Source organism: Fringilla coelebs, assembly GCF_963513975.1.
Source record: "Fringilla coelebs genome assembly, chromosome: 3".
NCBI lineage: Eukaryota > Metazoa > Chordata > Aves > Passeriformes > Fringillidae > Fringilla > Fringilla coelebs.
Window position 1 is genome coordinate 59,617,654 of NC_140030.1, and position 12,162 is coordinate 59,629,815.

Sequence of the window (12,162 nt, forward strand, 5' to 3'; positions counted from 1 at the left end):
CTCCAGTGTTCCATTTACAATACTGGTCTGGTTAGAATGAAGAGTTCAGTCCTAGTTTCTGCTCTAACTGGTATCTAATTATTTTACACAAAAATTTAGTCAATGTTTCTTTTTACTTTTTTTATGTGCCGGTTTGGAGTTATACAACTGCTAACAAATACAGACCTAGGCCTCATGCTTATCAAAAGGAAATATGTATGCCTCATCTTATGCACACAGACAATCATTCATCTGAAGTTAATGAATGCATCTTAAATTAAAAGACTTGGAACTTAATCATAGTTACAATGCAGTGTTTACTAGAAAAAAAACAATAAAGGTATCAAATGTTGTAAAATGCTGTTAAATAAACTGACAGAACCAGTAAGTGCCAGTCATAGCACATAACTTTTAGAAGATCAATAACTTGGACATTCCATCAAAACCATAAAAGAGACACTGAACTGAAGTCAACTGGATACTAAAATATCAGAAGAATGATATTGTAACAATTACTTTTATTTTTGACTCAAGAACAGAAACATTTGTTCCAAAACCAATTCATATGATTTGTCACTTGGCTTCCATGGCTTTTTTCCCTTGGACAAGGGATATTCCTAAACTTGTTTTTTACTTATAAATAAGGGCCAGAAGGCCTTGAAAACATGACAGAGATACACTTTGACTCCCTTTCCCATGACACATGTAAGTGATTAATAAATATGTGGATAGATAGAGCGGGGGGTCATTTATTTATCACTTTTTTCCAATCACTCACAAAATAGAATGTTTTTGTTCTCCCAAGTAAGGTATTTCACACTGTTGTGTGATGGTTAAACCATAGTTTAAATGAAAACGGGAACTAGAAATAACTCCTTTTTTATACACCTTTTGAGATTGGTGTATCAGTTCTCAGGAGAAGAAGTTAAAAACTGCTGTAACTTCTGGTGCAAATAAACTTTACAAAAGTACTACTGCAGCAATAATGTCTTGTATGAAGATAATAAAGTCTTTTACTTGGCAAGTAAGAAAACTGTTTAATATTCATGAGGAAACAAGCTGTGATGTTTTTCATGATCTGAAAAGAAGTTCCATTTTCTGGGTGGTGCTCTGAGAAGCTTCTTTGCAGTCCAAGGTCTACATCTGTTGTAATGGCCTGAGAAAGAATAACGTTCAGGAGGAATTATTTTTTTCATTTTCTGAAATAATTTCCATTAGAGATTCATAATCAGCATATTCTCTCAGAGTTTGTATCATTTCATCTAGCATTTCTTCCCCTAGCATGAAAGACTCAACATGATGCACTGATCTGCTTATTCTGTGGTCTGTAATCCGGTCCTGTGGAAAATTGTATGTTCTGATCTTCTCTGATCTTCCTTTAGTCCCAATCTGTTGAACAAGAAGAATCAGTTTACCATCATCTTTAAAAAATGGTGAAATAGTGATTAGGCATATAAAGCAAAAGGTTTCTCTTCCTCACAGGACTGTACAAAATTTGTTATAGTTACATAGCGTGGCCCGTACCGACACACTACAACAACATAGTACTCAGATCACTTCTACAGCTGCAGTAATTGTTCTCAAACATGTAAAAGAACAATTTTACTGCATCTTTTCTAATCCCATTCTGGTTCTTCATGCTGCAATCCAGTTTGTTTCACTGGATCTCTAGGATTTACCTACTTCTGAAATTTTAAGTTTGGCTAATATATAGTCTTTACTACTGCAGTAAAATGCAATGCTGTTGTTCAGAGAGCTTGGGGACTCAAATTTTGTTCTCCAGAGTGACCTAGTGGAAGGCATCCCTTCCCATGGCAGGAAGGTTGGAGTTAGATTGTTTTTAAGGTCCCTGTCAATCCAAACCATTCTGTGATTCTTTGACTTATTTTGCCTCATTTAAGTCCTTCCTGGTCTCCTGCCGCTCTGTATTACCATTTACTACTTGCTGTTCAACAAAGGAGTTACCCTAAAGACATATGCTTGTACAGAATTAGATCACAACTAAATGAAACTTACTTGAATCTTTCGAGCATAGTTTCTCTTTTTGGTTTCTTCTTCTAGTTTGGCGTTGTATAGTTTAGCACATAGCATTTGCATAGCCTTCTCTTTGTTTCTAATTTGGGACCTTTCTTGCTGACATTCGGCCACAATCCCTGTCAAAAATATCGTGACATTTAGCATTTAAGATTAACACATACTAAAAGAGCTCTGCAATTTCTGGAAATTTTTTTTGTAGGTTATATTAGGCTGTTACATTTGGACTGGGAATGTAGAAGTCCAGGTTTATTAATGAGTAATGATACATTTTGGGAGAGATGTGTAGGCTGAGTTGTACAGGTGCTTTAAGCCATAAGACAAGAAATTTAATTCAGTGGAAATTTATTTCACCTGAACAACAGATAGACAATGAAATAAAAGATACGTGATGTGATCTGACTTATAAAAGACACCTTCATTACTCATAAATTTTGGCCACAGTTGCAGGAAATGTAGAATTTAAGGAACAGTAAAATACATTAGATAGTGAGTGCTTAGTGTACGATCAGAATATAAAAAAGTGGGCATTATTTTATTTAAAAAAATAGAAGGGTGTGCTTTCTCATCTCAAGACACACAATTAAAGGTAAGAAATGAAAAGTCCAAAAAAGGAGCACGAAGAAGAAATATAGTACGAGCCAAGTTATTATTTGGACGCATTAAGTAGCTCTGGTAATATTAGAGGATGATTTTATAAGATTACATAGTATTACTTTCTGAAAGACTTATTTATAAACAACATTTTGGATCACAGTGAAGGTTTATAAAAAGATTTAGGATGAGAGAAATAGAAGAAGCAACAGGACAATTTTAAGGGAAGAGAGATCAGAGAAATGAAAAAGGGAAAGGTGGAAGAGGAAAAAGTCTGGAGCTAATGTGAGGTACAAACACCCCCCCTTCCCCCATTACCTGTGTATAAGTGCAAAAAAATTGCAATACACTTTAAGATTTCTATAACACACCCTAATAACTGCCATCAGCGAAAATGAAGATCTGGTTTTAGCTCGCTGTGTTTTTATCCAAACATACAGACAATGCAAAACATTTTTAATCTGGGGAATCTTTTTGTCACCATATAGTGAACAAAGTTTTAACCTCTCCACTGCTTGCCTTCTGCTTTACTAAAGTGATGCAGTAAGTGCAGAATGGATTGATGTTTTAAACAGATAAAACAAAATGGGTGGCAAAAATCTGGATACATGAAGATAAAGAGGGCTTGGGATTGCCCTGAAACTGTGTAAAGCCTGACGAATGTTTGTGGTAGAGAAGAGGAAAAGTTAAAATGCAATGAAAGTCAAGAAGGCTGTTGTGAATTGCTCAAAGGGAAGTAAAAGGCTTAGGAATGGCAATAAAAAGCCCCCATACAACAGCTAAAATCAGGTAGTGTTTGAGGGTGTATCTTATCCCTGTTATGTTTCCTAACCTGAGCCAGAGGGATGGGCCTCTTAATTATGTGTGTCATCTACGGGAAAGGAGCCAGCAGACGAATGGGAGCTGGCATTCTGAGTAGACTCTGCAATTAAAAATAATGTTTTAATACAAAAATAGCACAATCTCTCTTTTGGAGACTAGTCAAGAAAATTCAGATCATTAGATTTCAACCTACTCCATTTTTTGGTGTAATTTTTATTATCTGAAAGCTTCAATATAATTTTTTGATAGAAGCTGATCTGACTGCTTTTAGAGTGTCATGTTTAATAGCAAAATTAGAGCTTACCTAATGAAGCCAGTAGTCTTCCCTGTTAAAAACTGGAGTGGGCATAAGATGGATGATGCATTTAGAGTAGTACGAATAGACATGAAAACTACGATAAAACTCTTCCCTACTGTTGCACAGGTTCAAAAGTAAAACCATTGTTTCAAAAGAAATTCTGACAGCAGTTTTGGAATGCAGATCTTGTACTAAGGAAAGGATGAAGCAGCACCTGTTGGAATGTGAACTATCCGCACAGCACTATCTGTGGTATTGACATGCTGGCCTCCAGCTCCGCTAGCTCGCTTTGTTTCTATCCGTAGATCTTTTGGACTAATTTGCAGCCTCATCTGTCATGGGAGACAGAAGAAGAGAAAAAAAAGTATTTTATGTTGTTTTTTTCTAGACAGATATCAAATATGCAGTCAGGTTATTTTAGAAGGCACATTCATGCAAGATCAAACTTCTGAATGCTTATGGGTAGTAATTCAAATCCTCTAATAAACATATTAAGAAATCTTGGTAATCAGACTGGAATGCATCACAATGGAACCCCAAAAATCAGTTAAAGAGTAACTTAATGCATAATTATTGCTTAGCACTAATTTTCCTCTCTTCTGAGAGCTCTGCATTCTCTTCTGGCAGAGTTAACCAATATTTGAGCATGATTAGATGGTTTTTAAATGAAATGGAAGACAGTCCCTTTTTTGGCTTTGGAGTGGAGCAATAGCCTCTGTGAGGAAGGAGCAAGACAATTTCAAGGAAGTTCATGAAGGAGTAACATCTTTGTCAATCTGCTACATCAACATAAAACTAAGATCAAAACTAAGCTTTCTTAGCCAAAACAAAGCTTTCTTAGCCCACTGCTTTTAAGCAAGCAAATATAGCAAAACTGAATTATCATACATTTTAGAACTGGCATGTGAGGACAACTACAAAAATGGGAAAGAGGAAGTACAAAAAGAAGCAACCTATAAGCCTGGTAAAATGATTCAGACTTTTGTAACTTTGCAGAAAATGTAGTTTTCCACAAAACATGTGAGACCGTCACAGCGAATTTTCAAGACATAGTTAAAGTGACATAGTTCAGTGACTTTACTGAAATTAGGATTATGAGAAAAGACAGAAATTCTTTATTCCATCCCTGTGATAAAAATAAAATAACAAATATGACCTAATTTAAAATAAAAATTTAAAAAGTCATTATGTGAGAATATCACGAGAGGCAGAAAACACTTGGTATCAAACATTGCTCCTGGTAAGTTCTGTAATACTGAAAGATAAATATTACCTCAGTGGGTTGGGGTAATATTGCAACAGTCATTGTGCTGGTGTGAATGCGTCCTTGTTTTTCTGTCTTTGGTACCCGTTGAACACGATGCACTCCTCCTTCAAACTTCATGTATTTGTAAGCCTCAACACCTGCAATACTGGCTACTGCATGTCTTAGGCCACCTTAAATAGAGAAGAAAAACACTTGTAAACCTTTGAAAACTGCTGGTACTATGCTGTTATACCTCAAACAGTGTATTTACACACCACTGGCATTTGTTTCTTAAAATGATGATTTTACCATTTAAATACTTGGGCAAAATTAGGCCAAAAATGCAAGAATAACTTTAAAGCCCTACATGTTTACTCACACACTACCTCAAAAAGTAAAGGACTGTAAAATTCTCTTTTGTAGAGTGCAATTTAATTTTTTATACATATTTTTATACATTTTATATACTCTTATATAATTTTTTTTCTGGAGCAAACGGAACACAGGTTCTTGCATCTCTTACCAATACCTCCAGGCAAACACTTGACTGCAACATCCTACCAGCATTGAACAGCTTGGAACTTGGAAGTCAAACCCATAGCAATCATGGCTTTGGGACAGTTTGTTGCTTTACTACTTTATGATAGTCCTGATCTTCCTTGTTTGCTTCCTTGTTACTGTTTGTGTGCAGTATAAGTGAAGTGAGGATCAGAGAAGTGATGGCATTATAAATGAATGTATTATTTATATATAAATGAATGAATATATTTCACCCGCATATAATATATTATAAATTAATATATTTCACCCACTTTTGTTTTTAATGCAGCTCAATTCCCAAATCCCATTCTCAGCACAGTGGATGGTGTGCCAATGGAATAACTGAAGAAGACACAGGTGGCCTTAAAAGAGTATTGCTCTTCAAGCCTTGCAAAATGAAACCACAGCTGAGGAAAAGAGGCACACACTTCTCAGAAATGCTGGTTTAAGCTATCTCTCAGACTAAGGAACTCAACCATAGGAACAACACAACAGCTTTTTAAAAAAGTAAAATGAAGAGAACAGAATCTGAAATTGCCCTGTGGAGCAGGAAAACGTCACCTGCCAGTTACAGGCCAGGTTGTTCACCTCTATGGACGTGTTCATTCACTCATAACTTTATTAAAATACATTGTTTTACAGTCATGTTGGTGAAAGATAGGAAGAGGCAGTTTGGCTTTCAATTTCACATCATTTTTATCCTTCTGATTTAAAATTTGTAGTGGCATGTGTGCCTACAGTGCTTAGAATAAGATCACCAAGAAACTGGTTCACATGACAGCTATTTAGGTCATACTGCTTCAAACTGACTACTACCAACACAGTTGGTAGTTAAGTTGTTAAGAACTGCAGTTCTTAAGAACTGCAGTGAAATCTAATGAAATTTTGACAGACCTTTTATGCTGGCAGACAAGCTGTAGGCTTGTTAAATGCAGTTGACTCTTGATAACTATGAGTTTGGCCCTTTCATACAAACTGTCCCAATCTATCCTCACATCTGATTTACTCAGAACAAGGGTATGAGTTTGCGCTCATTTTTTATGTGGCATCCTAGATCAGGGTAAAGTCCCACATCTGTGTCTCTGCCTGCCACTACAGGGTGAGGACCATGGGATAAATAATGAGGTGTGAATTTGTGCTTCAACATGTGTGCTGAATCTTCAATATGGTATTTTTGCATAGTGGCATTCCATGGGGTATGTCAACAGTCATTTAAGAGTGGACTGTAACCTGTATTTTATTGCAGCTTTATTTAACATGCACCTGGTTCACACATGTTCATCTTGGATTTCAAATTCAGGAGTTCTCTGAAATAAGGGGGATTGACATTTTAACACAGGACCTTGCTTTTGCTCACGTGATCAATACAAATGAAATGTGGGTAGGATGTAACAGCCCAGTGTCACCAGCATCCTTAGGCCCACTCTTACTCAGCACAGCACAGACACTTTGAACCTGAGGGTTCAAATATCCATTTCATTGGCCATGCCATGTATCGTGCCCCTACCTCCCAATTTATCTCCAGCATCTGTTTTGATAATATGTGGTTACACAAAATCAAAAATTAACCTGCAAGAGGCTGACAAAAGCTAGGACTGCCTTTATTTTTCCTAAGATTTACATCCTAAATGTTAATTAAGTTGCATAAACAAACCCTTAGCAAAACAGACTTTAAAATAAACATATAACCATTTAAAAAAACCTAGCCCTTTCAAAGAGAAAATATGGATAGATTTATACTAGGTTAACATATTAGCTCAATTTCCCATTTAAGGCACTAATGAGAATATCTCTGAGGGTGTGGGCTCCAAGGACTGAGCTTTCACCAAAAGGGTAGCCAAGCCCAGCTCCCTTTTTCTTCTAATCCTAGGACTGTAAGCTGATTCAGACCTGACTTACAACTATTCCATAACAGGCAATTTTCAGCCAAATCAGTGGACTGATCCAATTAGCACGGTGGCCTCAAGACTGCTAGAGCTGAGAAAGAAGAAACATACAGCTGGCTGGAAGATGAGACAGGCTTTGCTTAAGCTGACTGAAACTGTGCTCTGAAGGTGAAGTGTGTGAGACTGCTGGGGTTTACCCAATCCAAGTCTTGCCTCAATGGAAAGGCAACTCTCCTCTCCCCCTAGCATGAGAAAAAAAAACCAACTCAGACCCTTCCTCTTTTCTGCTTACACCAATCTAATGTGTACAATGTTTATTCCATTTACTTAAAAAATAAATAAATAAACAGATTTCTGTTGGCTTTGAAGGCTGAACTGGTTCAGCTCCTGGCAAAGCATTTGCCTGGTCATGAGTGGGGATGAACATGACTTTGCTGCTTCAGCAACAAGATGCACTCTAATATGAAGCGTCTCATCCCTACCACCAAGTAAACTGCATAAACTGTTTACTTGCCACATGAGCTCTTAACAATACAAGAAGTTTCTTAATATTAACAAATCTAGATAATAGAAAAAAGGGAATTCAAGTGTAATAATTTTTTTTAAAGTATATTAATTGAATTATTAGCAGTCACTCTAGAGAGGAGTGAACCACTCTAGAAGGGAGCCTGAGTTCATGAACTTGAAATAAGATACATGCTAAGAACTCTAAAGAAAGATATTACAAACATACAAATATATTTGATTTTGAAAATCAAATTCTAATAAAGATTTTAACAGCTGTTACAGATGAGCTATATCCGAATATCCCATCTCTTATATTATAGATGAGATGCTATTACAAGTAAATTTAAAATGTTTTAGATTAAACTTCAAGAATTTTTTTAATAAAACTGATTCCTCTATGCCAATAGATCCGTAATAAATAGCAGATTTTTCAATCTTCCACCAACCTAATCTATAAACAATAAAACATTAGATAACTAAATAGAACACTGCAGCCAAATAGATAATAACATAATCTTTATTTAAAAAGAAGCTAAACCAACATATCTGTATAATTTTCTAAATTTCCTTCTGCCAAGCACTTGTCTTTCAATAGTTTTAAAATGTAGAAATGAAATTACTGAAAGACAAATTTTCTTTGTAGCACTTTAGGATTTTAATAGTTTTTCTGAAATGGAGTTTCATGCCCAAATACATCAGCTGAAGAGAACTGTACTCAGACATTCAAACAATATTCCACTTCTAAAATGAAGATAGTGCAAATTAGTTTCCTTTACTTTGGAAATGAAAATATCATATGAATGAGTGTTTCAACTTGAATTAGGAAGTTACAGTTTTTTCATTACTGACCTAGTTCACTGGGAAAGTATTCTAAAACTTCAAATTTCCACTTTTTATAAGCAGCGTACCGTTGATACATATCAAATATCTCCGAGGTGAACAGCATGGCTTCCTGCCCTCCAACTCCAGCAGTTACTTCTATGACAAGATCACTCTCATCTGTTTCTTCTGAAGGAATCAAAAGCAACACTATCTGTGAATACAAAAGCACCCAGCTAAGACTCCTCTCTGACACTGCTGTCCCCGCCTGAGACAGAGTAAACTGCCAGACCCGTCTGTAACTGATCCAGGCTGTGCTCTCCTGCCCTGACGACAGGCTTCAGCCAGGCAAAGCTGTGCAAGGGTGATGCTGCATTGCAGGAAGGCTCCCTGCATCTGTTCAGGGTGACAAGAGCTACACAGGTCTCTCTTGAGAGCCACAAAGCTTCACAGAAGATTTTAATCCATCAGGAGCACTGTGAGGATAAACCACAGGATACATGCCTGTTCTTGCAACACAACTGAATCAGATTCCCCTATAATTCTATCTCAGCTGCAGAGCTAAGAAGGATGTTCAGGAGCACAGTCCTTCAACAACAACAAAAATGTATTATTTGTTTATTCATTTTTTTAAAAATAGCCTCATTTGCAGGAGAAAAATATACCAAAACTAAAAAATGATAAAAATTTTGCACACTGAATCAAAATTCTGGATGATTTGCAAATGCTTTTAAATCCTCATCCTTTACTAGCATTGAGTGATGTTTCTTTCCACAGACAATGACTTCTTTTGGCAGAATCATAAATATTTAGAAAAGATATTTATGAAGTGACTGTTGTATTTTTGTTGGAGGAATTAAGAATACAACTATAGCAGCTTTACAGTAATATTAAGTTGAAACAGTCTGTTTACCTAAGATTTTTTTTTGTTAAACAACAGAGATACTCTGTAAAATTTATATATAGTAGCAGCCCAAAGTAGTTACATTGTATTACATCTTTTTCAAACCCACCGGTGAGTGACACTATGTAAATTTAACATTTCCAACGGCTCAAGAGTTGAACATACATAAAGGGACACCCAGACAAGACAAACTACAGCACCTCTTTAAAAAGATACTTTGATTGAAACATTTCCAGATACAAACAGGCACTTGCTTATAGGATGTCATTACAGCACCTGATTTTTTCATTTTCCTTAGCTAACAGACACTATTTGGGGACAATACTAGCAAAGTGGGGAGGAAGAAGAACTTAGCACATTCATCTTGATGAGAATCATAGAATAGTTTGGGTTGGAAGGGACCTAGATTCAACACCCCCAGGAAGACAATTTGGCTTTGTTAATTTAAGAATAGCAAGGAAACAGGGGCTTTATAAGGGGATCTAACCTGTTGCTTCAGTTCAGCTATCTCTTCTTCACAGGAAGCAATTTCTGTTTCTGCAAGCTTCCGGAAATCTTCACTCTCATCTGAAATATTTGAGTATGGTTAATCCTCAAATATATATCAGTGCCATTCTAAGAAAACCTTTTAAAAAAAGTAACCACATGAAGAACTTACTTTACCAAAAAAAAAAAAAAAAAACCCAAACCAAAACCATATTACCACACAACCCCTCCCTCCCCCCCCAGAACACTAAACCTGTTAGAATATCATATTACTAATATGGTCTGCTAAGAAGATTCTAAGTACATAATAAGTGTTTTCTAATCCTGTGCAGGTATAAGACATGAGAAAAATCTGAAATAAAAGAATTTCTGTTAAAACATCCAAAACTAAAATCCAGGCCAACCATAAAAAACAACAATTATTGTGGCAGTGGTCAAACAATAGCACAGGTTGCACAGATTGCTTGTGAATTTCCATCCTTGGAGATACTCAAAACCTAACTGGGAGAAGTCCTGAGCAACTTGTGGGTGACCTTGCTTGAGAAGGAGGGTGAACTGAGTAAGTCCAAAGGTCCTTCCCACACCAGCCATTCTGTGGCTCTAAAAAACTATTTTCTGTATTTCAGTGTGGCAAGAACATAAAGAATTTAGAGAGCACAGCAGCTCAAAAATTGACATTCCTTGTTAAAAGGACTAATACCCCTATCACTGTAAGCAAAAATCTGAAGACTACAGTTCTAGGGAATACTTAATCGTCTAACAAATATTTATTGATGCTAAAATAGTCCATTTCTACATTTTAGTTTTCTAACTGCTATCAAAACGAAGTTTGATCCTCGGTAAAAAAAAAAGCCCGTTATTTGGCAGAACCAAAAGTGCTCAGCTTCTGACACACACCAAGTCAAATCGCAGTGTGGAGACGGCAGATTCAGGTCCTGACTTCTACGACTGCCAAAACGGAGACAGGCAGGCGGACTGGGCTGTCTTGGCAGGAAGGGAAAGATGGATAAAAAGAAAAGAAAACAACCTGCACCAAAACTTTAGAGGTTTTCTATCCCCGATTAGCTATCTTTGTTTAATATGAAATGGGTTCCAGCCTCAGCACTTCCCACGCCGGCGGAAGTACTTTCCCCGCTCACTCGTACTCGCGACCTCTGCTGGGGCGGTTTCCTTTGCCAGCGGAAGGCCCGCGGGGGGCGCCCCGCTCTCCCGGGGTGACACGTGTGTCACCGTCCCGCCCCCGCCCGGCAGGTGCGCGGCTCCACGCGCCGGACTCCGCCCCCCCGCCCCACCTAGGGCCCGCTCGCCCAATGGCGTCAGCGCATGCAAACGAGCCCCGCCCCGCGCCCGCCCCCTCGGCACGGCTGCCCGGTGCCGTCCCTCACGCAGAACAGGCCCGCCGCGCGCCCCGTCCCGTACCTTGCGCCAGCTCCCGCGTGTCGCGCAGCTCCCGCTCCTTGTCGCGCAGCCGCCGCACGCGCGCCGCCAGCTGCGGCGCCGCCCCGCCCTCGCCCCGCGCGCGCGCCTCCAGCAGGCGGCGCAGGGAGGGCGCGGCGAACAGCTCCTCCAGGCCGGGCCGCGCCCTCAGCCCCCGCCGCGCCGGCAGCGGCCATCCCAGCGGCGCCGCTCGGAGGCTCCGAGGGGGCAGCGCGGCGGCTCGGTAGCGTTGCGCCGCGCGGAGAGCCCGCGAGAGCAGCCGCATGTCTGGCTGGGGCCGGAGCGCGGCCGCCCTCCTGTCGCCCGGGCGTCACTGCCGTTCCGGAGACGCCCGAACGCGCTCGGCAGCCTCCCTTTCGGGTTTCCGGAAGTTGCCGAAGAGCCGAGGCGCTGGCTTTGGGCGCAGTCGGAAATCATCGGGTCTCCGGTGGCGGAAATGGCCGAAGGGGTTCGGCTTCCCTCGGCTCGGCTGTCCCGCGGTGGGGCGGGCAGGCTGATTGGCTAGAGCTGACGGGGCGGGGCTCTCCCTCATGGCCCGGCCGGGCGCCCCGAGCGCCCTCTGCAGGCCCCTCTGCAGGAGGGGCGTTAGTCGTTCTGAGCAACAACAACA

At 39.5% G+C, this 12,162-nt stretch overlaps 1 protein-coding gene across 3 annotated transcripts; it reads right to left on the reverse strand.

Annotated features, from left to right (window-relative positions):
* Nucleotides 1-329: 329 nt before the first annotated feature.
* MTRF1L (mitochondrial translation release factor 1 like) lies at nt 330-11,922 on the reverse strand. Of its 3 annotated transcripts, none has more exons than XM_084201926.1 (7): nt 11,535-11,922; nt 10,117-10,196; nt 8,756-8,939; nt 5,001-5,164; nt 3,942-4,059; nt 1,996-2,132; nt 330-1,368 (listed from the first exon to the last, which is right to left on the reverse strand). In XM_084201926.1, exons 1-7 carry the CDS (start codon nt 11,815-11,817, stop codon nt 1,153-1,155), a joined length of 1,182 nt encoding a protein of 393 aa, XP_084058052.1. In that variant the 5' UTR covers nt 11,818-11,922; the 3' UTR covers nt 330-1,152. The 3 variants fall into 3 exon arrangements, with proteins under 3 accessions (XP_084058052.1, XP_084058053.1, XP_084058054.1); XM_084201927.1 differs by lacking the exon at nt 11,535-11,922 and adding an exon at nt 11,013-11,145; XM_084201928.1 differs by lacking the exon at nt 11,535-11,922 and having other exon boundaries at nt 8,756-8,914; nt 10,117-10,346.
* Between the last annotated feature and the right edge of the window lie 240 nt (nt 11,923-12,162).

Bases quoted from the DNA above. Each gene is read 5' to 3' on its own strand.
- MTRF1L (XM_084201926.1), bottom strand. From the start codon at position 11,817: ATGCGGCTGCTCTCGCGGGCTCTCCGCGCGGCGCAACGCTACCGAGCC. The intron at 5,165-8,755 runs GTCAGTAATGAA...TCTCTATTTAAG, and splicing joins ATACTTTCCCAGTGAACTAG to GTGGCCTAAGACATGCAGTA. The intron at 2,133-3,941 runs GTGCTGCTTCAT...TATTTTTGACAG, and splicing joins GATAGTTCACATTCCAACAG to GGATTGTGGCCGAATGTCAG.